Raw genomic sequence first — 27134 nt, 5'->3', positions numbered from 1 at the left:
CCAAGCTGGCTGGCTCCTAAATCTGACCTTCATCTCTTACCCTCCACTTTCTAATTGCCTGATGGACAGTTGCACAGAGCTGTCCAGGCCACACTTCAAACTCAATTTGTCCAAACAGTTCAAAAGCTACTTACTTTCTACCCTAGAGTGTTGTGAAACAGACAGGATCAAAGCATGGAAGGAGCGATTCAGGTATTACTCTTCTTTCTTGTACCACTGTCTACATCTACTATAGCATTTATCTTACTCCCTACTGGACTCTGAACTCCTCTAGAGAAGAGTCCGTGTTTGTGGCTACTACAGTATCTAACATCAGTCTTCACACAGACAATGAAGATAATGAGCAACTGCTTATGTCAGGCACTGTTTTATCTCACTGTATCTTCACCAACTAGCATCACCAATCCAAACACCCAGGTTCAAAAACCTGAAGTCATCTTCTACTCCCTCTCTTAAGCTAGTTATCTGCCCAGGTTTATCTAACTCTTAACTAGAATGCTCTAGTAACAGCCTATGTATGAGTAAGGTAATCCACGTAGAATACACATACACAGGTCTTAATGTAAGGTGTGTACTGAATGAATGTTAACTATGATCTTTATTATATACATCATCACCCCATTTCCTCTCTCTTCATACACAGGCAGCTAGCAAGAATTAAGAATATTCCCAGAAAGGCAAAAGGTACAAAAAATACCAACTTGGTTTATTGGATAAAAAGAGCAGTAAAATGGACATAAAGCCAAACGTTAGAACAAGACATTTTCACATCCTCTCCCATCTCAAAACTGCACTTTCCATCATCTGGGTTAAAGTGTTAGGGAGCCAGAGCCCCCTAAAATCCCTTACTCTTCACCTGCACTGGAAGCAAGTCCTACATTAAGAGAACCCAGGAGGAAGTCAAAGGCAACCTTACTCCTGTCTACTCCTTTACCCCTAAAGTCTCTGGGTTGGAGGGAAGTAGGGAAGGAATAAGGGAGCCAGAAGGGCTGGGACTGGCCTCTAGGGCCCACTGCCCAAGATGTCCTAGAGATGGCTATCCTCGTCCCCATTCAATCCCTAATAGGTACCATTCTCAGGCCCTGGGAGGGAGAAAAGAGGGGATAGTTGGTTCAAGAACCAGATGTGGTCTCTAAACCCTCCCCCAGCATTGGTAAAAAGCCCTGAAAGTAACCTGATCAGCGGAGGGAGAGCCACACCTTTTCCCTCCCACCCAATCAAGAGGTAAAAAGGAATTTCTGGGGACATAGCAAGCCCAGCCACTCTCAAATCTCCACGTCGCTTTCCTTGTCATTGTCATGGTCTCCATCATAGAATTCATTGGGTGCCTCTGGCCTACAAAGCAAGGAAAGAGAGAAAGAGGTCAGGCTCCCACTCTCCAAGTTCCAATCTTCTTCCACATAGGCACCCTTTCTGGAGCCACTTTTCAGGCCCCCACTGTCAGGGAACCACTCCTCTCCTTCTGTTGGTAAAGACTGATTGATATTCATTTATCCATTTATGTAGACAATAAACATTTACTGACAGACTACTCTGTGCCAGACACTGTCATAAGCCTTAGCAATACAGCAGAGAATAAATCAGACAAAATTTCTGCTTATCATCAAAAAATTTACGGGATAAATGAGACTGATAATAACTAACAAAGTGAAAACATAACTCTTAATTTAAGATGGTGGAAAGCACTATGAATAAAATGAAATAAAGGGATGTGACTGAGAGCGACGGGAGGAAAAGGGTAAAATTTCAGACAGGATTATAAGGAAAGGCTGTTCTAACAAGGTAAGACCTGAAGTCTGAGAAGAAGCTGGACAGGCAAAGATCTCAGGAAGACCATTCCAAGCTGCAAGAAAACCAAGTACAGAAGTTATAAGGTGGAAGGAGAGTGATGTATTCCAGTGAGAGAAGGAGGTCAAGATGGCTAGGGGAAGTGTGCACAGAGGAGGGTCATTAGAGATGAGACTAGGGATGCAGTTAAGGGCCAGCATGCAGGGCCTTTTAAAGCCACTGTCAGAAATTTGGATTTTTTTCTAAGTGCAATGGAAAGGAGTGTTTTTAGCAGAGGAGCGACACACTATAAACCTGTAGTGAGCAAAGGGATGTGAAAGCAACACAAGGCCTAGTAAGTACTCAATACTGCTCTCTTCCTTTTTGGAAAACTATTCTCTGGGAGAGTATGAAAAACTGAATTATCCTGCCCACAGCTGATAACTGAGAAAGAAGGGAGAAAGTCATCAAAGAGAGGCTGGGTAACAAAGTCAGGAAAGGCTCCCTCTGCCTGGAAAGCAATGTCTCAGTTACCTCTAAGTACACAAGGGTTAAAGGTGAGGAGTCTGAGACTCGAGTTTGAATCTCAGCCCTGATATTTAACTAGCTGTGGGACTTTCAGAAAGTAAGTTAGCCTCTCTGATCCTTAGATTCCTCTTCCAGTAATTTAAGAATAGCACCTTTTAGGGTTGTCTGATGGCAAGAGACTGATGACATGATGACACTGTATCATGTATGTTTTAATATAAAGTGCTCAGTATCAGTCTACTGCTTAGCAAACCCACAAAAAGTGGCAGAGCTTATTACTACTCTGCAAATGATATACAAGCTGGAGCTACAGACATCAAAGAAAAGGAACTCAGCGGGTGGTCTGACAGTAAGGTAGGGTAGGGTTTAGGACAGGAAGAGGCCTGAGGCTTCTGCTGGCTGTTGACAGCAGGCTGTATAATGCAGAGACTAGGCCCAGAGACCAGCCTGGAATTACAGATGAAAAAAAGTAAACTTTGCCAAAAGGAAGAACTTAAAAGCAGATTTTTGAAAAAATCAATTTCCAGAAGTTAAGCCTCAGAGACCTAGAGAAGTTGAGAAGATGAGGGGTGAAAAAGGATCCCTGAGGTCGTATGTTCAGATACTTCCCTCAACCAAGAGAGGAAATAAGGGGTTACTCACAGAGGAGAAGGGTTGGAGTGGTCCCAAGGGTCTAAGCAGTAAAGCCCAGGTCCAGAGGAGAGAACTGAAAGCCTGAACTCTAAGACAGAGGGAAGATTCTGGAAGGGACTGAGAAGCCCATCAGACTCTGCAGCAGACAGCTCAAACCTCTAACAGTGCGTGGGAGCAGGACCGGGTGTCCTACAAGCGTCCAGCTGTGGTTATCCCCCAGTCACACAAGGAAATCTGTTCTCTATTAAGTGCCTCTGTTTCTGCACTTCTGCTTTCTGTTGTCTTTTCCCTTCATTTTTCAGAAAAGCTTGTTTTGGGGTTTTTAAAATAGTCTATTCTAGTCTTTTTTCCCCCTAATTCAGTGCATCTGTAAATATTTTAATATGTATCTCAGAAAGGTAAAGACATAAACACACACACACACACACACAAAACATACAATTATCACACCTGAGAAAATTAACAGAGGAAAGAAATGTAAGAGGCTTTCAAGAGCAGTATATGCACAGTGACCTGTCCAGCTTAGAATTTGGAAGGAGTAAGCAAAATGCTGGCAAGAATATAAACTGTTACAGACTTTTTTGGAAGGCAATTTGGCAACAAATAAAAAAAAAATTTTAGTGCACAGAGTCTTTGACCTAGCAGCAACAATTCCAGGAATCTAACTCACCCAAACAAGCATGCAAAAATGTATATGTACAGGGATTCACTGCCACACTCTTTATAATAGGGGAAAAAAATGGGAAATAATGTAAATGCCCATCAATGGCACTTGGTTAAATTATGCTACATCCACACAATGGAATATTGTACAGTAATAAAATAATGAAGCAGATTTTTATATATACTGGCATGGAAAGATACACTTTTGCTAAAAAAAAAAGTTGGAAATTGAAGAACATGTATAGAATGATCCCACTTGTATTTAAAAAAAAAAAAAAAGACTGCACTCTGAAAGTAGTTGTATGTGTGCCCTTGTGTTAATATGTGAATGTTGAATAGTACAGTTGTAATCTGTAGAAAAAAATCTGAAAAGATACAAATCAGACTATTAACATTGGTTACTTTGTGAAACAGGTCTGGGATTGTGTAAAAGCAAACTGAACTTATTTTGGCACTCTAAAATTTTTACAATAAACGCATCTTACTTACGTCATTAAAAGCAGGGCAAAAAAGTGTGCATACTAAAGGAGGTAAGCCAAGGATAATTAAGCTAATGCCCTCTAATGTACTTTTTCCCTCTTAACCTCCCCAAAAAGCTTGCTGGAATCCCTTGCTCTCAAGTCCCTGCCCCAGACCTGCTGTAGTTCTCCTCGGGACCCCTCTCCTCTGCGTCAGCTTCATCAGTCCTGTCATAGGTTAGGAGGTCTGCTGGCACATCGTGAATCTGGACGCTAGGTGCATGGTTCAACATCTTCAGGTTTTCAAAGATTGTCTGGCGGATCTGGTCCAGATACTGGTTGGGGATGAGGAATAGACAGTGAGCAGCTCCCAGTGATTCCCAGGGCATCTATGCTTCTAGCTGCCTTTTGTCCCTACTGTCCTAGTTTCAATCCCATTCTGCATATTAGTTTGAGTCCCCCAGCTGAAAACTGTCCCTCCTTCCAACCCTCACTACCTCTACTTTAACCTGGATTGCCTGCTAGCTGATAACAGTGATAGTGATGGCTGAGAACTTTCTTCTCTCCTCTGGTTTCTCTGATTTCCCACATCCTGGACCTCTCCTGGGCTCCCCAACCCTGGTGCTCAGCTTCTCCAAACTGCTGACCTGGCGTGAGTTCTGATTCTCGATGCGGGTGCTGACGTCTGGATGGAGCGTGAAGTCTGGGGCAAAGTACTCGAAGTATTCTTGGGGGAAAAGGAGATTAGGAGGAAGTATTATGGCTCAGATAGAGGCAGGCAGACCCCAAGACTTGCCACTCTCCTTTCCATCCAAAACCCCTACATAACAGCTGACCAACCTTTTCCCTGATCTGGGCCCAGGGGTTTAGTCTGCAGAGCTCTGAGAAAGTCAAACTTTCCACCTGCTTTCAAACCAGGCCATTTTGGGGTCTTGTAAAAATGGCCTTCCTGCTGTGGGGGCACCATGGAGCGGTCCTTACCACTATAGGGAAGCTCCTCACTAATGGCCTCTTCTACTAGCAGCGATGTCTCATACGTCCTGAAACAAACCAGCAGAGGTGGGCAGGCTGAGCAAATGGGCTGAAGGACCCACGTGGCCATCTCTCAGGGAGCCCCTAGCTCACACTGGACAAGGAGGAGGAGGAAAACTGGGGGCGTGCTCACCAGCAGCGGGCAACATTCCGGACAGTATAGCCGCCACCACCTAGCACCAGCAGAGGGATATTGAAGCTCTTGACATATTCCACACACTCCCTGTTAAAAGGAACCAGAAAGTTACCGAAAGCCAAAAAATATGCTTCTAGATATTGCCTGGAAAGGGGAACAAGGAAACTAGAAATGTTAGGCAGTGAAAATCATTGAGTTATATCCCTGAGATATGTGCACTTTATTATCCACATGTTGTGTCTCAATAAAAACTTTAAAATAGAGTGCGTTCCCACCTGTCCTGCTCAGCACCCACCCTGGCACCCCACCTGTTAATCAACTGTTCTCACCAATGCACCAGCAAGCGTTGTCAGTTTAGCCACCAAAATATAACTCAAATCATCTACTTCTCTCCATCACCGCCTCCTCCAACTTAGCCCCCTCCCTAGACAACACCAATAGGTTCCTAACTGGTCTTCCTACTTCCACTCCTGTGTGCCCACTCCCACCCCAAACCTTTCTCCATTCAGCACTCGGAGCAGTCACTTTAAAATACGAGCTGGATCATATCATTTCCTTGCTTAAAACCTGTCAACACTTTCCCATCACATGTGAAGTATAATCCTGACTCCTTACCAGGGTCTAAAGGCTCTGCACAACCCCACCACAGCTAACTCCTCAGATCTCACCTCAAACCACCTCCAGCCTGCTCTCCCTGTTCCTACCTCACTGGTTTTACTTCATCTTCTCCACTATACCAGCTCTGCCCCGTCTCAGAGCCTTTGCATGGGTCCTTCTCACTACTTGGGTTAGACTTCTCTCTGCTCTCCTTATGGCTCGCTCCATTTATTTTTTTTAACTAATTAATTTATTAATTTATTTTTTGGCTGGTTGGGTCTTCGTTGCTGCATGCGGGCTTTCTCTAGCTGTGGTGAGCGGGGACTACTCTTTGTTGCGGTGCGCAGGCTTCTTGTTGTGGATTCCCTTGCTGTGGAGCACGGGCTCTACGCGCGCAGGCTTCAGTAGCTGTGGCCCGCAGGCTCTAAAGCGCAGGCTCAGTAGTTGTAGCGCAGAGGTTTAGCTGCTCCACGGCATGTGGGATCTTCTTGGACCAGGAATCAAACCCACGTCCGCTGCATGGCAGGCAGATTCTTAACCACCACATCATCAGGGAAGTCCCATGGCTAACTCCTTTTAGCCTCCAGGTCTCAGCTCAGAATCTTGGAAAATTCTTTCCAAATCGTGCTGTCTAAAGTAGGTTCTCCATTGTTATCCTATGCCTTAGCTTTCTATCTTTTTCCTTCATAGAATTTATAACAATCTACCTGTCTTGTTGGCTTACTTATTTTTTGCCTGTTTCCTAGGCTAAACTGTAAACTCCATGGGAGTTTTTCTACTGCATCCCCAGCTCCTAGTACAATGCCTGGAACACAACAGGTACTTAATAAAAACCTACTGTGAATGAACGACCAGCTGGGGAACACTGTTCAAGGTGACATTTCTGGTTCAAAGTACAACATGTAGCTATTTTTGAATTCCAAAAGGAGGTGAGGCCCATTCCCCAACTATCCCCATTCCATGCATTGAGGCCCAAGGCCACCTGAAAACCTGGGGGAGTGGAAGGAGGGCAGGCCTCACCCATGTCCTCGAATGCTGAGGTTGAAGCAGCCCAATCGATCACAGCCCAGGGAGTCGGCTCCACACTGCAAAAAGCAAAACCCCAGGTGGCTGCAGTGAGATAACTACTCAGAGTGTCACAGATGTCCTTTGTTTCCCTTCCCCCACCAGTCTAAGGACTCTCCTCTTTCCTGCTCTCTTCCCTCAAGCCCAGTGCCTGAGGAGGCACTGACAGTATTACCTGGAGCACAATGCACGTGGGTTGATAGAAGTCCACCACCTGGTTGATGACTGGCTGGAAAAGGTGCTTGTAACCTGGGAGAGGGCCAAAGATGGGCACCTGGCACCCCAAGGGGATGGGGAGACAGGGAACAAAAGGAAAAAGGGGCTTCAGAGAGCGTGTAGCCCAGGAATGGGGCAACCCAAAGGGGCAACCATTGGTTCTGAACTTCTCGGTGGGGTCTGATGAACCTCTGGAGTGGATGGAAGCTAATGACCCTTTTCCCAGAAAAATGCACATACACACAATATGTTGCATACAATTTCCGGGGAGTTCATGGTCCCTCTAAAGGCCATTCATCCTTAAGGACACCTGGCCCAACAGCAGACAACATCGGGCAGAAGAGGTTAACTCAAGGAGAGAGAGGAGGAGCCTAGTGAGCAGGGAGAAGACTTCAGTACGTACTCTGGTCATCAATGCCATCCCGCAGGGGCACATTGAGGCAGTAGTAGCGGCCACTCTCTGCTCCAACTTCATACATGTCACCTGTAGGGAAGTGGCAGGTGGGGATGGCAGCAGTGCCCAGGGGACATCCACGACCCAGCCACTTCAACCCCAACCTGTACTCTGAGGCCCTCTCACTCCATCTGTATACGTCCGCCACAGACCCCCTCAAACCACTAAGTCTCTTGCAACTTGCAGTCATTCCACAAATACTTTTGGAGGGCCTACTATGAGCCAAGCTGTGAACTAGACACTGGAGATACAGCAGTAAAGAGAACTAATGAAATGAATGATATCCCACCAAGCTTATATTCTTGGGAAGTAAGCATGATAAGGTGGGAGACAGTAAAAAACAAAACAAAACAAAACACCACAATGAATTCAAACAGCAGTGAGTGCTCTGAAAGAAACAAGCAGAGTCATGTGACAGAGTAACGGGTGATCAGGAAAGGTTTCTCCAAGGAGGGGGCCATCTGAGCTGAGACCTGAGGCTGAGGAGGAGACAGTCATGGTAAGAGCCGAGGAGTACGAAGGGGACAGACATTCCTATTCCCATACCTGTGCCAGGGAAGAAGTAGTTTCCATATTTGTGAAAGGACACTGTCATGACCCGGTCAGTGAGGTAGAAGGCTTCCTGAACCCCGTCACCATGGTGGATGTCAATATCAATGTAGAGCACCCGAGGGTGGTACCTGGGGTGAGGGCAAAGCCAGGGTCTGAGGCAGAGGTGAACCCCAGGAGGAAAACCGCCCAGCCCACTCCTCCCAAACACAAGGTCTGGAATTATGAAGAGTCTACTTTGGCCCAAGTCACCTGAAACCTAACACCACCAGTTCCCTAAGGGCAACCCTGGGGCTCCAGCCTGGAGGCAGGGACAGGAGAGGGATGTGCAGAGAAGGCTGAAATGTGAGCAGGCAGCGGGAAATCTGCAGCAGAGCACAGGAAGAGGCAGCCTGAGAAAAGCATCAAGAACTTGGGAGAAGCTGCTGTGAGAGTGGAGGTCCGGGTCAGGGCCAGGGCAGTCTCAGACCCCCTCAGCCAAGAGCCTCATAAGTGCCCCCATCTCCTCCCAGGCTACTTACTTGAGCAGCTCCAGGATGCCAATCACAATGTCATTGACATAGCAGAAGCCAGAAGCCTATGGTAAGAGAGTGGTCTTACAAAGAAAGGAACAACTCCTCCACCCAGCTACCCTTTCTGTCATCCTGACCTCCTACCCTAGGGTGGCTATTGCCTCCCCCACCACCTCCTCACTCACCTCAAACTTCTTGGCATGGTGCAGACCACCAGCCCAGTTAATGGCAATATCACAGATCTGAAAGACAAACACCCAACTCACAGTCCTTCTCTTGCCCACCCCTAAAGCTGGGAGCTCAGGGTCAGGGTTAAGGTCTTGGGGCTGAGGCAGAGACCCACAGGAAGGGGGAAACAGGAGTCGGGGCTATGGTCACCTTGTTGTTCAGCTGGGTTGCTCCCTGCAGAGATGCACCTGTGTAACGGGAGCAGAACTCAAAGAGCCCGGGAAACACTGGGCTGCAGGAAGAAGAGCGAGTTGGAGCCCTTTTATCTCTGTCCACTCCCTTCCTATACCTCTCTCCCCACCCCAAAGCCCTCCAATCTCCATGCTTCAAAAAACCCCTCTGCCCCTCCTACATATCCGAGTTATCCGCAAATTTATTTGACGAATATTTTGGACCAAACCATGTACTGAGCCTTATGCGAGGTACTGGATGGGAAGTAGAGAAGCCCAGTGATAGTATTCCCTAACTGCACAAAGAGCATTTACAGGGCCCCAGCTGTGGCCTAAGGGCTGAGTCTGCATTCCTAGAACTATAAATTGAACTCAGAAATAGCAGCAGCAATAACACAAAAACCAAGAAACCGTCCAAGACAGCATGTAACTAAAAAACCCAATGAGCAGGGCAGTGTGTGTGCAGGACAGACCTCTGCAGCTGGTGTGGTCAAGAAAGGCTTCACAGCATGGAGCTTCATGGTGGTGTGAAGGCTGGGAAGGCCTTTGAGAGGCTGAATGGGGAAGGGTATTCCAGGAAGACACCCTGTGTAGCAGGGGTGTGGGGATAAGGTTGGGAAGGTGCTCAGTGCCAGTCTAAGGAGTTGGCCTCTGTTCCCCAGTCCAGGCTGCTTCTTTTGGTAGGGTCTCTCAGGGAAACATTAGTGTAGTGTCTAAAAACCTAGGCTCTGGACCTGAATCCTGCTACCTCCACTGACTCAGGCTAAGTTATCAAAATCTCAAATTTCAGTTTATGTACTTATGCCTACCATCAGGAAAAGGATTATTACATCTCAGGGTTGGTGTGAGAACTGGGTGGATGTACCAGTAATCCTTGGCATAGCAGAGTAAGTAATCAATAAACCATAGCTGTTGTAGGAAACTACAGGATCAACAGCCTCATTTCTTCAAAAAATAAATTCAAAGGAGAGAAGGAAACATTATAGGTTATAAGTCTTAAAACTTTTATTTAGCAACCAAATACAATATGTGGACCTTATTTAAATCCTAATTTAAGTAAATCAACTGCAAAAGAGAAAAAATTTGAGACAACTGGAGAAATTTAAGTACTGACTATGTATTTGTTGATATGAAAGAATTACTGTTAATTTTTCAGGTGTGATGATATTACGCATTTTTTAAAGAGTATCGTCTGGAGATATATAGTAAAGTATTCACGGATAAAAGAGTGTGACATCTGGGATTTGCTTTAAAATAATCTAATGTGCGGGGATACAGGTGAAGTAAGATTAGACATTTCCTCTAAGTGTTGCAGCTCAGTGATGGGTATACGGGGGTTCACCTTACTTACTTTCAGAAATGTTTGAAATTTTCCCCAACAAAAAGTTTAAAAATGAATTGAGTAGATGGCAGCTGCTGTGGTCATTATATTTTCATGGATGTAGACTAGGATGGAAGCAAGGATCATGGCTTACCTTTGTTGTCCACCTTCTTTCCACAGGGCCTAACTCTGAGTCTACTTTGTATGATATGAGCTCAGTGTAAACGTGGTCATGTCTAATCACTCTCTTGCTTTTTAAAACCTTTTGATGACTTCCCCCTACCCTACTCTAGAGGTTAAAAACCCCAATTCATAATAGGGCTGTTTACTTTTTAAAGGCCCTACCTATCTCTTTAGCCTCCATTCAGATCACTCTTCAGATTCTGCAGGTGGACTTTTTTCTGTTCCTCAAATAAGTCACATTCCGTCCTACTATAGTCTCTTAGCATATGTTGTTCCTACTGCCCACAACATTCCTCCCCTCACCCTCCATCCTCCCAACTACCTTTCATCTAATTACCTCCTACTTTCTTTAGATCTCAGCTCAATCTTTACTACTTCCTCTAGGAAGCCTCCACTGACTAGCCCCTGCCCAGGCTAAAGTACTCTCCCATGTATACACTCTCATAGTCTGTCATAAGTCTCCTTCAGAGGACTTAGGACAAGGGCAATATTGTGTTGTTGTTGTTTATCATTGCATCCCTAGCACTTAGCACAGGGCCTGGCCTAGAGGCAATGATTAATAAATATTTGTTGAGTAAACAAATGAGTAAATGATGATTCATTGACAAGTATCCCCCCCATCCCCCATCATATCTTCCCACTGCTGCCACAAAACCTCACTCAAGTATTCTTGTTGAAATGCCTGGTATCAAGGTGCCTGGCATCAAAGGTCCCAGTCCTCCCCTCACCAGTCATCGCCCACGTTGAAGGCATTAAGGCTCTTGGTGAAGCCTTGCATGTTGGTGGGGCTGACTCTCTGCAGGAAGTCGATGTAGTCCTCAGAGTGGAAGCGGCACATGTCATGCTGCGAGGCCTGGTATGGCTTGAAGACCTCGGGATGGAAACACAAGGTGAACCCAGGCAGGGTCAGTCCCACTCATTGGGCTGAGACTGCCCACACTGAGTCCAGCCCTGGGGACTGTCCAAAACCACACCCAGCGGTCCCCTCACTCCCCCAATCCTTGTTATTCTATGAGACAAAGGTCAGTGAAGAGAGACTCTGATTAGCTTGGTAGTTTATTAGAATCAAGCCCCCTACAGACTACTGGGCTTGCCTTTTCCTTCCCACCTCCAGCCCAGCCTCTCCTACCTTCTCAAACCTTAACCCCCTTCCACTTGCCCTGTTCCCTGGATCTCCTGTTCCTGATCCTCTTCATACTCATCTGCCCTGGGCTCTGATTCTGTCCTCTGTCTCCGCTGAGTTCTTTTTAATTTTGGAATCAAATAATATGGGACACACAACAACCTTCTAATTAAAACTCAAGATACCCAGGTGCTAAATCAGAGATTTAGTATCTTTTGAGGGGTTCACACACTTCTTTAGAAATTGGACAAGAGCAAAAAGTTTTTCTCTCTCCAGAAAATGCTTATAGGCACACAGCAGCAAACAATTTCAAGAGAGTCAGAGATTCATGAACTAACATCACCTCAGTCTTTTCTATAACCAATTCACTTGTCTGTGCCTCAGCACAAGCAGTGGATACTCATTCATACTGTTGACTAATTCCCCTTGCAATGCATCAGGGCCAAGCAATATTTTATAATCACATATTTCAGCTATAAATTCCAAGCCAGGGACAGACAGCATGTGTATATCTGGGAGATGGAAGGATGGGTAGTAATTAAGTAGAACTGGTGGAGGGGTGGGAGGGGGGAGCAGGTATTTCAGGTTGAAAAGCGAATACCCAGGACATCTCCTACTGTCCTCCACACACATACACATTTACACACAAGGCTGCAAAGTCCTCCCTGGAGCTCTAGCTTGGAGGTGGAGAGAGGTGGCAGAGGAGAACGGAGAGGAATGAGGGTAAACCTCACATCCAGATACAGTGATCCAGTCACTTTCCCTTCTCTGACGCCACAGAACTGCCCTAAGATGCTGGGGAGGGAAACACTTTCTGTCCTCAAACCAGCCTCATTCCACCCTAACCCTAGGCCAAGGGTTGGTCCACTTGAGGTCAAAAGGTGGCCAACCTAAGGCGAAAAAGTAACTCTCATTAAGTCAGTGGATGCACCCACCAACACTCTGCATATGGGGGTGCTCCTAATTCCTTCTATCCGCCCCACCCCCCAGCCCCACTCTAGGGGTGGGTCGCTCTTGGTGCATTCAGTGCAGCCTACCTATCCCTAGGGCTGCAGCTCGTCCCCACCCTCAATCCCCAGCAGAAGCCGCGAGACTCACGATCATCTTCTTATAGAGACCGTAGTGCAGGACCAGACTATGGGTCAATGCCAAGCGATGGGGCTTCATAGGGTGACCAGCCCCTGGGGGTGAGAGAAGAGAGTTCGTCAGTAGACATTCCTCGAGTTGTAGGCCCGACCTCGAAACCTCCACGTCCCGAAATCCCTCGCGTACAACCCTGTTCCCTCACCGTAGTGGAAGTTGCCGACATCGGGGTCGTAGAAATAGGCCACAGTCTTGGCCATGGTGCCGGCGGGACCAGGCCCCGCGCCACCGCCGCCAGCCTGGCCGCCTGCCCCGCCCCCGGTCTTGCGTGCTGCGTAAGCACGCAGCCTGCCTCTGCGGAACCTGGAGACACAAGCCCGCCTCCTCGAGACCACGCCCAGGCCACGCCCCCCTGCGGAGTTGCGCCCTCGCCTTGCTAAGCCCTTCTAGGTTCCGGGGGGTGAGCGTCTGGGCTTGGCCGGAGGACGGTAGCGTCGGTCCTAGGATGAAAGGGCCATTTCCTTCCGGGCGGGGGTCAAATCCTCGGGAAGCCGAGCCATCCCGTCCAGCTACCTGTCCCATACGAGGCGCAGGCCATGTCATCTCTCTAGGAGGCTCCGGAGAACCCGCCACGCTGTCCCTCTCGGGTGCAGAAAGCCGGCTTCCCCCGGCCCGCTGGGAAGATTCCCAGCTACACATCCGGCCGGGGCATCTGAGGGCAGGAGCCAAGCCGGGCGTGCTCGATAGACCAGTGGAGAGCACTCTCGCCTGACTCCCTGTCCTCCTCACCCGGACCCAGACTCGGCACCGCACACTCCCCCGGCGGGGGGGAGGGGGGCGGGGGGAGCGGCGCAGTCACGCGCGCACCATACTTGCACTCACAAGCGCGCAAGGCTCTCGTTCTCCGCCCGGCACACCTGCGCTCCGCCCCTGGTCCTGGGCAGGCAACGGTCTAAGGCTTTGGGGAACCCAGGGCGGCTGCGGCGGCACCCCCCTTCTCCTTCCCTTCCCAGGGCTGGAGTTGTCCGGAACCTGTCTCCGGTCCCAGCCAGCCCGCATCCCTCTCCATCCTTCCCTCCCCCCGCCTGCCCCGGCACGGCTATCTGCAGCCGCAGCCCGGAGCCCTTGAGGAGGCGAAGGGGGGAGGGGAAGGAAGCAAGGGATGAGCGCCGGGAGGGCGTCGGGGTCCCTGAGCCGGACTAGGACGTCCCTGGAACCGGAACCCGAGCCGGAGCCGGAGCCGGAACCAAACCACGGTACCGGTGGGCCAGGTGGTCAGGATGGGAGGAACCGAAAGGCGGGAGGGGGTGTGTGTGCGAGAGTACAGGAAGGGGAGGGGGCCGTGGAGGCCTGGCTCAGGCCGGCACGGAGGGGGTGTGGACGCTGACTCAGGCACGATCCTTGTGCCGGCCGCCTGAGGATTCCGACCGATGTTGCTCTGCAGTGTCCTTGGGAGGGACGGAAGCGCAGGATAAGCTGGAAAGGGGAACGCTCTGGGCGTCGGAGAAGCGGACCAGGCTCGTGGAAGAGGGCTTGCGCAGCCGCCGTCTGGCACCCCGGGCCCGGACCAGCACCCCTGGCACGGACAGCTCCCTGGTTGGGTAGTGGGGTGGGGCCAGACCTCAGAGGCTTGCTTGTCTCGGATCCTGAGGACGGCATTCCTATCCCTCGCCCCATCCCTAGCTGCAGCCCCCTAACCCCAGGAGGCGCCCTGGCCCGCGCTCGCCCCCCAGGGCCTCATGTCGGAATCACAGCCTGACCTGGAGCCGCCCCAACATGGGCTGTACATGCTCTTCCTGCTTGTGCTGGTCTTCTTCCTCATGGGCCTGGTAGGCTTCATGATCTGCCACGTGCTCAAAAAGAAAGGCTACCGCTGCCGCACTTCGAGGGGCTCGGAGCCTGACGACGCCCAGCTCCAGACCCGTGAGTGAACAGCCTAGAACCTGGCTCAGTCACATTTCTCCCTTACCCTTCTCCCCACATCTCTTCCTGGTCAACCGACCCAGGCCAAATCCCCACCAAGCTTTCAGGAGGCCTAGTAATGCTTTCCTGAGTCAGCAAGAGCAGGGCTGCCACCACCCTGAAAGCAGGGGTAGAGAAGGCAGCATGGGTGGGAAGGGACCACTGATGGTAGTCTTGGACTCTCATTGATTTCCCCATCTCTTCAGCCCTGACCCTTGAAATGCTTATGTACAGCATGATGGCCATTTGATACAGGGGTAGGTCTTGAGCAATAAGCCACAGAAGCCACCAGGTGACACACTCCCAAAGCTGATTCATTTATTGCTTATCGTTCATCCTTCAGCAGAGGACGATGACATGAATGAGGACACAGTAGAGAGAATTGTTCGATGCATCATCCAAAATGAAGGTGGGTGTGCGCTGGCCCCTTGTTCCCCACCTCCTCGACTTTCTCTGGCCCTGGCCTTTGCCTCCACTAACCCCCTCTTTTCCTTCTCCCCTCAGCCAATGCTGAGGCCTTGAAGGAGATGCTGGGGGACAGTGAAGGAGAAGGGACAGTGCAGCTGTCCAGGTGAGCTGGAAACAAGGGCCAGCATGATTTAGCTTGCCTTGGAGAGTACGCTCTCCTCCAGCACATTCCTCTCCTAGTCTTCTTGCATGTTTGGGTTGACAGGGGAAAGTTAGGCTGGTTAACATACAGGAAGAAGGAAGTTTTGTAGAAATCCTGAGTCCTTCAAACCACATCTCTCCTCTGGATATCATCAAGCCTAACCTTCACCCCTTATGTCACTCTTCTGGGTTAAGCCCCGCCTGCTTTTCAGCCCTGGGAGGGAGAACACATGGTCACTAATATCTTCATATTAAGTTTATTAGGTAAAGACAAGAAAAGAATGGCGGTACCTGGGGGGAGTGGGGCATCTGGGGGTTTAAGGAGCACACTGAAAGAACAGGAGCAAGTGGAACAGGAAGAAAACTGGGAATGTCACCCCTGGCCCCTTCCTCCCTCCTGTCCAGTGTTGACGCCACCTCCAGCCTGCAGGACGGAGCCCCCTCCCATCATCACACAGTGCACCTGGGCTCTGCAGCCCCTTGCATCCACTGCAGCCGCAACAAGAGACCCCCACTTGTCCGTCAGGGACGCTCCAAGGAAGGAAAGAGTCGCCCCCGGCCTGGGGAGACCACTGTGTTCTCTGTGGGCAGGTGGGTACAGAGTGCCCCAGGGAAAGGGAGGTTGAGCTGGGGAACCCAATGGTCAGGGACCTGGCTCCAAAGGTGCGCCCTGGCTCTTTCTTCATGGACTGTGAAACACAGCAGGCGCCAGGCCACACGATGTGTCCCACAATCTGGTCTCCCCTGCCCTAGGCCAGAGGGAAGTGGCTATCAAACCCAGGATGTCCCTGATCGGAGGGAAGGGCCAAGTAGCCTCTGAGTGGTGATCCTAAGCCCCAGTGTTCTCTCCCCTCCCAGGTTCCGGGTGACACACATTGAGAAGCGCTATGGGCTGCATGAGCATCGTGATGGCTCCCCCACAGACAGGAGCTGGGGGTCTGGTGGGGGGCAGGACCCAGGGGGCGGCCAGGGGTCTGGGGCAGGGCAGCCCAGGACAGGGACGCCTGCCACTGAGAGCCTTCCCCCTGAAAGGCCACAGCCCCAGGCCCTTACCAGCCCCCCAGTGCAGAAAGGAGGACTCAGGGACAGCAGTTTAGTCCCTCATGCACTTGAGGGGAACCCTGGAGCCTCTGCAGAGTTGGTGCTGGGGGCTGGAGGGAGGGGCCCAAGCCCAGGGCCGGCCAGTCAAGAGGCAAATGGACAGCCAAGCAAACTGGACGCCTCAGATCATCAGGTAGGAAGACATGTGGTGGGCTCAGCTCTTATTGCCCCTGCTCTGGGGGACACTGATAGGACCCACTTCCTGTCCTCCCATTGTTGACCCCTCCTCTCTCTCAGGTGTCCCCACCACGGGGAGCAGGGGGTGTGTGAGGTGAGTCTGCCTGGGCCCCAAGTCAGACAATCTCATCCTCCCACCCCCTACTTTAAACTGCCTAAGCCCATCCATCCCCTGAACCCCCAGGGTAAACCGCAGCCTTAGCCTCTGGTACATATTCCTTGGTTCGGTGGTGGGAGTGGGGCATGTGCTCCAGGGGATAGGGGAGGTCCTACAGCCCCTGCAGAAAAGCAGGGACACAGCTGTGGGAGGCAACACTGTTACCCTTCCTCTCCTCCAAGCCTCCTCCTTCACTGCACTGATGGACTACCAGCTGGCAGGGCCGCGGGGTGGGGGTGGGGGGGCAGGAAGCCCCTCCTCTCCACTGGACAGCACTGCCCCCCAGCTGAGGGACCAGCCCTACTTCCACCTGGAGTTGCACGGTCTCAGGCTGGGGGACCTTGGGAGAAGTCCCACCTCTGGCCCTCAGTCCCTTCCCCTTCTCGCCAAAAGGCCGCCTGACCCGCCTTCCGCATCACCTCACTCCATATGCTAGAGCGTGGCGGCTGGGAGCAGGCCCCTGCCCTTCGTGGGTCCTTAAAGCAATAGCACCTTAGGCCCCCTTCCCTCTTGGCACAAGAGGCCCAGGCGCTGGCTTGGACTTCGTGCCCTTTATTCACTGTCAATAAATCCGCTCAGACCATTACAGCTGCTTCGCATACTGGCTCCAGCTCCTTCTGACAGGCCTGCCCCCATCCCAGCCTCCAACCCCAGTGGTTCTGGCATCTGGAGTGGGGTGGTTCACAGAACCAGGGTGGAGACACAAATAAACCAGAGCCACTCAAGACTTTGGGGGATGAATTCCAGTCCCAGAGATTTCAGGGTATTTTACTACCCTAGAGATGGGACGATGGCAGAAGACGAAGGAATAGTTTCAGTCCTTAGAGATGGCTGGAGGATCATGGGGGGAAAAGGAGTGGGTTCCAGCCCCAGAAATGGGGAGAGAAGAAGCTTCTACCCCTGAAGGCGAGACTGGAAATCAGAGCGAGTCCAGCTTTTGGCTGTGTCACTCTGGATCACCGTGGGGAGGGGTGGTCTCTGATAGCACGGAGACAGGGGCAGCAGCATCACTGGGGGGCAGTGATCCCCCCGGGCTTCAGGTGAGGGGATCTGGGTGGCCAGGATCCGGGGCTTTAGCTGGCGGGGGAGGCGGTGGGCGCATCTGTCGGGAACACACAATCAGTGCACCAGAGGCCTCGCTCGGGGTTATCCCTGTCCATTCCCTCGGCCCTGCAGGTCAAACAGGACAAGTCGGAGTGACCCCTCTCCAAACACTCTCCTCCAAGGGAGGGGCCCTTACCGGCCTGAGTCGAGGCGCCATCGCATCCAGGGGTCCAGGGCAGTCCAGGTCTTGGTCTGGAAATAAGAACCAAAAGTCAGACTTTGTTTTGTTTGCTTCTGTATCTCCAGCATTTAGGACAGTGGCACTCTGTAAATATTTGTTGAATTAACAAATAGTCACTCACTAACCTGGGTCATAACATCCATCAATCCATCCAACCTCAACATTTATTGAACACCTGCTGTAAAATTAGCTCTGCTAAAGGTATGGGGGTGGGGTGGGATCCACACCACCTCCACCCCTAATGGCTGTCAGGAGCTGAATAATGAAACACCAACAAACACAATGAATGAATACTAAATCATTCAAAGTGAAATATGGGTGTTAGAGAAGTGGGGTACAGAAAACACTCAGGGGGTTCCATGGTCAGGGAGAGGGGGTGCCGTGAAGAAAGTGGAAGTACCTTTTAGAAAAGATGGTTTTAGAAAAGATGGACAAGGAAACTCATGACGCAAACCAGGTGTTTGCAGGATTCAAGAACACTAAGGGCAGAGGATGTGTACTGGGAAAACACTGGGAGAAACTGGCTAATTTTTAAAATAATAATAATGAGAAAACAACTACGAATTGCATGCTTGCTATGTGCCCCGCACAACGATGGACACCCTATAGACATCTCTTTAACTCTCACAACTCAGTGAGGGAGAGACTTTCCTCCTCACTCTGTAAATGCCCAGACAGGTTTAAATCACACACTACGAAGTCATAGAGCAGAGTTTGAACAGTGGGCCTGGCTCCAAAAGTCCAAGCTCTTCTACCATCATACTTCAGAGAGCCTGATGGAGAAAGTTCCTGAGGGTAGGCAGAGGGACTGAGTGTAACCCAGGAGTCCCAGACTTCCTCCTTCTTACTGTCTCTTACCCTCCCTGGGTCCCCGGCTCCTTCTACTCACCACTGGGCAGGACAGGTACCGGGGACCCATCCAAGGCAGAGGTGGGTGCAGGAGGGGAGAAGCTGGGAGGGGAAGGGGATGGCAGCATCTGGGGATGAGGGGGCAAAGAGTTATCCCTGGCACGTGGGAAGGTTTCACCAGCTCTTCCTCCCATCCCATCTTCAGTTCCTGTCCCATAACTCCACCATCCAGAGAACGGCCAAATGCTTGTATCTCAGTGGAGTTGTAGGTGATACACATTTCAACAGCCAATATATATTGACACTTAATATGTCCCAGGCACTTTCCTAGCACTTCACATGCACTAATTCATTCAGTCCTCACCACCACCCCATGAGATAGGGATCTGATGATTCCTACATCAGAGGTGAGACTTGGGTTAAGCCATCTATCCAAAGTCATAGAGCTAGTCCTGGCTAGACCTCCTGACTCCGTGCGCAGAACAATAGGTACCATATATCAAAGCACCTATGGGCCACTCTGCTAAGTGCTTTACCTCCATTATCTCTAATCAGGATAGTTAGCCACCTGAAAGAGGTATTATTGTCCCCCTTTTACATGCATGTGAAGAAAGAAAATCAGAGAGGTCTAATCACTGCCTAAGGTAATAGAATAGAAATCTGAACTAAGATTCAGCTGTAAAGCAGGACAACCAAACTCTTATGAAGACTGCCTTGGTTTCTCTTTTCTATGTGCCAAAGGAGATGGGGAGGCCCAAGCCACTATAGCACGGGAGGGGGCATTAAGATGAATATGGGACCTCCCTGGCGTGGGAGGGTCAACCCAGAGATGCCTGGGGACCCAGGCAAAAGGAAGCCTCACCTGTTCAGGGTCTGAGAGTTCAGATGGTCCTGGGGGGCCAAGTAGCTCCTCCACCAGCAGGGAGGGGAAGACCCCAACATGGCCCCCAAATTCTCCCCTCCAGAAGCCGTCATCCACTCCATCCTGGGCCCGGGGCAGCAGGCGGATGAGCGCCGCCTCAGGGAAGCTCAGCTCCTCTGCGCTCTGTCCCGTGTAGCTGTACAGGGCGCGGGCCAGGAACGCTGCCAGGAGAGATGGTGAGGGGAGGAGGTGGGCAGCAGTGCCCCCAGGCCATGACACCCCAGGGCCACAGCCACTCAGTAACTCTTCTCCTTTTCTTACCTGTGGGCTCTGCCCCAGAAGGATTGTCGCTGTCATGGCTGCTCTCAGGGAAGGAGAGGTCCGGGAAGTTGAGATACCGCTCAGGGACAAAGCCTACTTCACCATGCTGGTTCCGAGCCTGCTCACCCAGCAATGTGAACAGAAAGCAGGCTTGCCTCAGCAGTCCACGGCCCTGGCCCTCCTCTACTCAGGCTTCCGGCTTTGCCTGGCTGGGTCTTCACGGGCCACAGAGAAGTCCCTCCCACTGCCCCCTTGCCAAGGTCAGAGCCCCTGGTCCATACCCACCTTGACCCATTCGTCGGCATCTCCCTCCTCTGTGACCTCCAGCCACTCGCCCTCTGTGATGGTCAGCTCGTCCTCACGTCCTGCCTGGGCCCCATAAAGAAGGATTCAGGACTGGCTGTCCCCCATCCCTGCTTGTCTCAGGTCCCCACCCCCATTCACACCTGATAGCCAAACACCACATGGGCAGGGCAGGGGAGGGGCCTGGTGGCCAGGGCTGGGGGGATGGGCTCCTCAAAGAGCTCCCCAGTCTCCTCACATTCCTCAAAGTCGGAGAGCTCAGCATCCTCAGCCTGCAGGTGTAGAGAACAGACATCATTGTGAGGCCCAGGCTCCAGTACCCACTAGATCTCTCACTCCTCCATCCTACCCTTAACACTGTGGATTCTCCTCCAAGGCAGTACCACCCATCCGTTCACCCTGGATCACAGGCAGAACCACCACAGAATCATCAGGTCACCCTAGATCACAGGATAACACTAACAATAATCACAGAGTTCAAGTATTGAGTGCTTACTGTGTGCCAGGCACAACGCTACCTATCTTATGTACATTGTCTTGTTTAAGCGTCTTAGTAACCCAGTGTTATTTTGTGAAACTCTTAACCTCATTTTACTTATGAGGGAACTGAGGCTCAGAAAAACTAAGTCACTTTCCAAGATCACACAGCTAGTAAGGGGAGTGGCTGGTACTCAAACTGCTCACAGTCTGCTCTCAGGGCCTTAGTCCATAACCACCATCCTATACTCATAATAAAAGTTCATTGAGAACTCTCTATGTTACAAACTGTGCCAAGAGTTACACTTAAGTGATTTCATTTAAGCCTCACAACAATCCTCTGAGTTAGTTACTATTGTGATTCCTACTTTCCACTAGGGCTCTTTACCCTCCTGGGTGTGTATGGGTAGGAGTGGAGAGAGCTCACCGTCGGAGAGAGGTCCCTCTGGGACAGCCGGGCCTCGCTGAGCCGTCGCTCTTGCTCCACCTCATCCTGGGCCTGGGTCATGGCTGGCTTCAGCCAGCTCTGCACATCCAGGCCAGCCCCCTGCAGCAGGGCCAGCCGGGCAGCCCCCTTCACCTGGCTCACCTGCCATGGGGAAGAGGGGTCAATCAAGGCTATGGCTGGACCTGCCTTTGGGAGGTGAATGGAGCCTCCCCAGGTGTGTCCACCCTCTACTTCCTGCCTCCAGTCTCCCCACCATCAGATAAAAGAGTGGAGGAGGGTGTTGCTGGAGGAGGTGCCATCTCAGTGGCCCTAACCCCAGGGGCTGTCCTCACCTGTGCCCGCCGGATGCTCTCCCTCACTTCCTGCAGCCGCTGTTCTATGCCTGGAGCCTCCCGCTCTGAAGCCTGCTGCCGCCTCTGCTCCAGCCGCTGCAGCACCTGGTTGGGGAGGCAGAGGACGGGGGTGGGTGGAGATACTGTATGGCACAACTTACTAACCTGGTAGTTTGCTAGTTGCTTCACGTGCATTATGTCATTTAATCTTCCCTGTGAGATGGTTGCTATTATTAGTCCCACTTTAATGATGAGGAAACTGAGGTCCAGAGAGCTTAAGTCACTCCCTTACTCAGGTCATATAACTAGGAAGCAACAGAATAGGATTTGAGCCCAGGTGAGTCTAGCTCCAAAGACTGTGCTCTTAATTACTGTGCCACACTGTCGGCTTAAATTACCTTCCCCCCACCTTGTCTGGAGCCCCATGACATCCCCAGTGACTCCGAGATCCCCATCTTCCAGCTCTTCTTGCTCACCCACGACACCTGCGCCCCCCACCTCACCCGACGCCCGTGGTTCTGGATCTTATAGTCGCGGGCAGCTCGGCTCGTCCAACGTTGAACTTCTTTCTCCAGGCCACTCTCCCCGGCCACGCCTCCCGCGCCCCTCTCCAGCTCCAGGACACACACCTGAATGAGTGGGGAGCTGTGAGGATGACCTGATGGTGCTCCTTCTCTACTCCCCCTCCCTCCAGTTCCCTCCTTTTTTAATTCCCTGTCCTGACCTCCAGGGTTAGGGACAAATAGGTGGGGGCACACACCTACGACTGTGGACACAGGTGTGCATTCGTGTGGACACACAGACACAGAGACTCCCAGAAATGGGATCCAGGTTGAGGGACATAGGCAGAATGAAGAAGACTGCAGTGAAGGGACAGAAGGGTGGGACGAAGTGCGGTAATTTGTGTCCTGGTGGGAGGGACGTGAACTGGGGCCCTGAAACCCTCTCTCCATGGTTTAACAGTCTCTAAGTTAATACCAAGACAAAGATAATGGGGGAAAGGCCCAAACCATGGTCCCCTTTACCACGAGCCTGGTTCCACCTAGCAGAGAGTTCTCACCTGATCACTCCCTGCTGGCTGAAACTGCTGAGGTGGGGTGGGGGAAAATACTCCGGGCTCCTGAAGAAAAAGCTCCAGACCCTGCTCCCAGCTTACCTAGGGGTTGGAAAAAATCAAAGTCAGCCACTCACTGGCTCCCTCTCCAAGCCTGTCCTCAGCCCCTCTTGGAAGAAAGAGGACAAGGTGAGGAGAAAAGGGGCAGACACGCAGTGGGCTGGGCTGTACTGGGAGAGAAGGGTAAAGAGGGTCTCTGCGGAGCTCGGATAGGGCACAGCCCTCACCTGGGAGGTGGCCTGCCAACCGCGGCGCGCATGCTCCAGGGCCATCTCTGCAGCTTCCAGCTCAGTGCGGCTCAGGGAGGTCAGTGGGTCCCTCAGGTGCTCCAACAGCTCGCCGACCAGGGCCTGGAGAGAACCCCAAGATGCTGACACCACCCTTCCCCCAACAGGCTCTCTGTCCAGAGGGGCATGAGGTAGGGGAAATTAAGAAGGAATAAGACATTATTATTGCTTCTAATAATAGGCCCTCATGTGTGCACAGCACTTAACAGTTTAAAAAGCATTTTCAGATTCATTCTCTCCCTTGAGCCCCATTAGTCTTATAAAGTAGGCAGAGCAGTGGTTATTGCTGATGATGAAATTGGGGTTCAGAGGGGTCAGTGTTCTGCACAATGTCATGCAGCCAGCTAGCAGCAGAAGCAGAACCCAGGTATGTATCTTTTGCCCACTCTAAGCAGGCTAGGTCCCCAGCCCCACCCAGCCTGAAGGTGATGGGAAGCAGGGAAAGGCCCTCCCCGCTGAGAGACGGGAATCTAGGCTGAGACTGGCCTTGAGCAGGGCCGGCAGTTCTTCCTGGTAGTAGTGGTCAAGGTGGGCATTGGTGGCCGCCAAGTTGAGCAGGTACTCATTGCGGGCCATTCTCAGCTGCTGGGAGTACTGGGCCGACTGGACAGACAGCTAGGAGGGGAACACAGAAGTCAATTGGGAGCCCTGGACCCTTAGGGTCCTTCCATGGCTGACCCAGATCCAGAATGGATTTGCACGTCATTGAGATAACTGGTAAGCCACACTAAAAATTTTACATACTCAGAACTCCTGCTCAAAATCCTCTAGTGGCAACTGCATACATTTAGAATAAAATCCCAACTGCTCCTTACCATGGTCTACCAGGTCCAACATGAGCTGGCCCCAGCACCCTCTCTGACTCTTTCCATAGTGCTCGTCCCCTTGCTCACAGTACTCCAGCCACACTGCCCTTCTCGCAGCTCCTCGAGCCTGCAATGTCATTCCCACTTCAGAGCCTTTGCACTCACCACTGCCTCTCCCTGGAATGTTCTTCCCCTACATCTTTGCATGGCTGGCTCCTTGACACTCAGGCCACCTCTCTAAATTACACTCCCCTGTTATGCTTTATCATAGCACCTTCTTTTCACTGATCCTGAGTCTGCCTTTATTTACTATCTGTCTCCCCTAACCAGGCTGTGAAGGCAGGAACTCTACTGGTAGTGTTCCCCGCTGTATCCCCAGTGTTTCGAACAATGCCTAGTACATAGAAGTCCTCAATAAATGCATATTAAAGGAATGAAAAACAAAGGTACTATTTCCATTTTATAGATGAAGAAAATGAGGCTCAGAGAGATCAAGTTTACCAAGGTCATGCATCAAGCAAGTAGAGTAGCGTGGATTCATCCCAGTCTCTCTGACTTATGCCCCTGGGTTCCAAACCACTAGACTAATCTGCCCACCTCTCCCTGCCCCACTCGTGCCCACATCCTCTGAAACCTTGGTGCTGAGTTTCTGGAGACTGGTCCGAGTGTGAAAGAGGCCATGGTCATTTCGGTTAAGCCTGTGCAGGCAAGGGAGAGGAGTGGAGGTCAGGCCCAGCTGTGGTGCCTTGGCTCCACCCCCCTGCCACGGGCTTCCTAACTCCCCGTGACCCCACCTGGCCTGGACATCCGCTGCCTTCTCCTGTGCCAAGGCCCACACACGTTCCCGCTGCCCATACAGCTTTCGACTTCGGCTCAGCTCCCGGACAGACTGGAGCACCTCAGCCTGCGCCCTCTGGAAGTTCTCTGCTCCCTAGGACACAGACACACAAAGTCCTGATCCAGACCACCTCCATCCCCGAGTCAGCCCTTCCTTCACCCCATCCACTGAGCCATACCTTCCGAAGCACCTGCTCTTTAGCGCTCCGCCCTGTGCCTCCTGCCAGGTCACGGTATCGGTCAGATGCCTGGAGCCGGGCTTGGCCCCCAGCCATGGTGGCATCCAGGAGGCAGCGCCAGGCACCAAACACCATCCTGCCTCTCCCCAGAGAAAGTCTGCGTTGAGGAGGGGAGCCCTCCAAAGCGTCACGAGACGCCCCCCTCCCAACACAATGGGAGACAGACTTCCTTCCCATCCCCCTGTCTGGGAGCCCATCAATCGATCAGCCCATTAGCTCAGCCACAAGGATCACTCACGCCCTCCGCCCCCATCCAATGTCCTTGCTGGGTCAGCTGCTCTCCTGCTGCTGCGTCAGCTCTACCTGCAGCTCACGTGCCCTCCTCATAGGTTCCTAGGGTTGAGCTCCTCATCCCTTCTTGGCCTCCTGGTCGCCCCCCACCCCACCATGGGACCCACCTGCTGTCCATCTCCCCACTCCGGTGTCCTTCCCTCTTCAGGAATGGCCCAGCCAGCTTCTGGAGTGCCTGGGGGGAAAGTCATTACAGACCCAGTTCCCTTTCAAAGACTCTCCCCACCTGGAAGAACACAGGATCAGAGTATAATACCACCACTCACTTTGCTAAGTGCTTTACATGCATTAACTTATTCCATCCTTACAACAACCCTGCACGAAGGTACAGTTATTATTATTCCCATTTTACAGAGAAAGAAATTGAGGCCAAGAAAGGTTAAGTAACTTGTCCAAGGTCACACAGCTAAAAAGTACTACAACAGGGATTTGACACAAATTTGCCTGATTCTAGGCATTTGCTTCTGACCAGAGCAGGAGTATGTGTGGAGGCACATTGCTGGTGATGCAAAGGAGCCTAGAAAAAAAGGGAAGGTCCAGAGAAAGGAGTCCCATACCTGCCCATACTCCCGCTCAATGGCTGCCCTCTGCTTGCTGTAGGATCTGTGGAGATTAGGGGGGTGGGGTGGTGTTACTGTTTGGTCCTTTTCTCCCACCCTCTATCCTCTCCTCTGCCTGGGCAGGAGGGATATGGGAGCCAAGCCTAGAGTGTGACTACCCCAGGAGGGCCTGAGACTGAAGAGACAGTCCTTGAGATCACCTCGGGCGGCCGCAGCACGGGGCAACTTCACCTCAGTGCTCAGAGACTCAGCAGCACCCTGCCCACCCCTGGAGAACCATCTGTGAGCTTGGAGGTGAGGACTGATGGGGGCCTGGGTACAGTGTCCGCCAGCCTTCCAACAGGTCTGGAAGAGGGCGGGGGTGTTCTGCCCTAAGCTTGAGTGTAGGGGTGGAGGGAGCGGTGTGGAGCGAAGGGGTTTGAGGGAGGGTCCCTGTTATTTATGTGTGTTGGGGTGGGCGGAAGGAAAATTCCTATCTGGAATCTGGAGATGGAGGCCTAGGGTGAAGGCCTTGAATGGGCAGGTTGGAGAGCTCTTCACCCCCGCCCCTCCCGACAGCTGTAGTACGTTAGAGAAGAGGCGGAGCGTGTGACAGAGAAAGTGGGGGTATGTGGCGGGGGTCGGGGGCTACCTGATATCCTCCAGTAGGTCCGCCTCTCTCTGCTGCCGGGTCTGAAGGATGCTCAGCTGTTCCAGGAAGCGAAGCTTCACCTCCTGGGCCGGCTTCACCTGTAGGGGAAGAAGAGGATGAAGACCCCTGGCGCAGGGACCTGAAAAACACTCCGCGCAGGGAGCGGTGAGGGGGCGGGGCCAGGGAGGAGCTGGGCTGTTTCCTCGGTTACTTCTGGGTTGGCCCTTGACCCCTTCCTACTCTTCGTCCCCTACCGCGGGTCTGGTGCCCCCTTGGTCCCCATAACTCCCCCAACCCCGCCAGGAGTCCCCGTTCCCAGGCCGAGCTCACTTTTCGGGGCGGCGGCTGCATCTCCGCTCTGGCCCAGGCAGCGACTAGACTCCGGAACTCGAGGAAACCCCGCCCACAGAAAAGCCCCGCCCCGGAGCTGGCCCCGCTCCGCCCTCGCCCCGCCCACGCCTGAGCGGTAGGCTAGCCGGGCGGCGAAGCGCCAGGGGGCCGCAGGAATTAAACCCTTGTTCCTGCTGAGAGTACCCCGGAAAGGGTCCGCGCTGCCGGGTGGACGCCGCGTCCTCTGGGCAGTAGGGGGAACTCCAGGTTTCTATGTCGAGACGCCTAGGTTCTATTTGTAGTGGGGAGTTGCTGACTCAGCCCGTAATTATTTCTCATCATTCATTTACATATGCATATCTCCAATCCCGACGCGACGGGTGAAGGATGGCGAGGAACTCAATCTGTGACCAGGGAAACTGAATCACTGGATGCCTG

At 51.9% G+C, this 27134-nt stretch overlaps 3 protein-coding genes across 7 annotated transcripts; 1 reads left to right on the top strand and 2 right to left on the bottom strand.

The window, feature by feature from the left end:
- Positions 1-685: 685 nt before the first annotated feature.
- On the bottom strand, positions 686-13065 carry HDAC3 (histone deacetylase 3). Its single transcript, XM_057732581.1, has 15 exons — positions 12924-13065; positions 12734-12816; positions 11241-11383; positions 8989-9070; positions 8796-8852; positions 8620-8675; positions 8096-8229; positions 7499-7579; positions 7055-7128; positions 6835-6899; positions 5215-5304; positions 5031-5089; positions 4697-4776; positions 4227-4384; positions 686-1335 (listed from the first exon to the last, which is right to left on the bottom strand). The coding sequence occupies exons 1-15, from the start codon at positions 12976-12978 to the stop codon at positions 1266-1268; spliced, it is 1287 nt and encodes a 428-aa protein (XP_057588564.1). The 5' UTR covers positions 12979-13065; the 3' UTR covers positions 686-1265.
- Positions 13066-13163: 98 nt separating this feature from the next.
- Positions 13164-17310, top strand: RELL2 (RELT like 2). 5 transcript variants are annotated; one of them, XM_057732592.1, is made up of 8 exons: positions 13164-13974; positions 14163-14641; positions 15024-15089; positions 15185-15251; positions 15695-15880; positions 16148-16523; positions 16628-16661; positions 16907-17310. In XM_057732592.1, the coding sequence occupies exons 2-7, from the start codon at positions 14458-14460 to the stop codon at positions 16658-16660; spliced, it is 912 nt and encodes a 303-aa protein (XP_057588575.1). In that variant the 5' UTR covers positions 13164-13974; positions 14163-14457; the 3' UTR covers position 16661; positions 16907-17310. The 5 variants fall into 5 exon arrangements, 4 of the variants coding, with proteins under 4 accessions (XP_057588575.1, XP_057588570.1, XP_057588572.1 ...); XR_009053285.1 differs by having other exon boundaries at positions 16148-16661; XM_057732587.1 differs by having other exon boundaries at positions 14402-14641; positions 16148-17310.
- FCHSD1 (FCH and double SH3 domains 1) lies at positions 17297-26813 on the bottom strand. The gene is made up of 20 exons (XM_057732601.1): positions 26697-26813; positions 26367-26464; positions 25733-25778; positions 25283-25350; positions 24825-24966; positions 24603-24739; positions 24443-24506; positions 23489-23617; positions 22943-23065; positions 22662-22757; positions 22105-22230; positions 21602-21706; positions 21249-21410; positions 20488-20616; positions 20327-20410; positions 20042-20159; positions 19721-19941; positions 18899-18986; positions 17965-18020; positions 17297-17826 (listed from the first exon to the last, which is right to left on the bottom strand). The coding sequence occupies exons 1-20, from the start codon at positions 26715-26717 to the stop codon at positions 17761-17763; spliced, it is 2079 nt and encodes a 692-aa protein (XP_057588584.1). The 5' UTR covers positions 26718-26813; the 3' UTR covers positions 17297-17760.
- Between the last annotated feature and the right edge of the window lie 321 nt (positions 26814-27134).

Source organism: Hippopotamus amphibius, chromosome 1 (genome assembly GCF_030028045.1).
Source record: "Hippopotamus amphibius kiboko isolate mHipAmp2 chromosome 1, mHipAmp2.hap2, whole genome shotgun sequence".
Taxonomy (NCBI): domain Eukaryota; kingdom Metazoa; phylum Chordata; class Mammalia; order Artiodactyla; family Hippopotamidae; genus Hippopotamus; species Hippopotamus amphibius.
The sequence above is the reverse complement of the archived record's forward strand: the minus strand, read 5'-3'. Positions and strand labels throughout refer to the sequence as shown.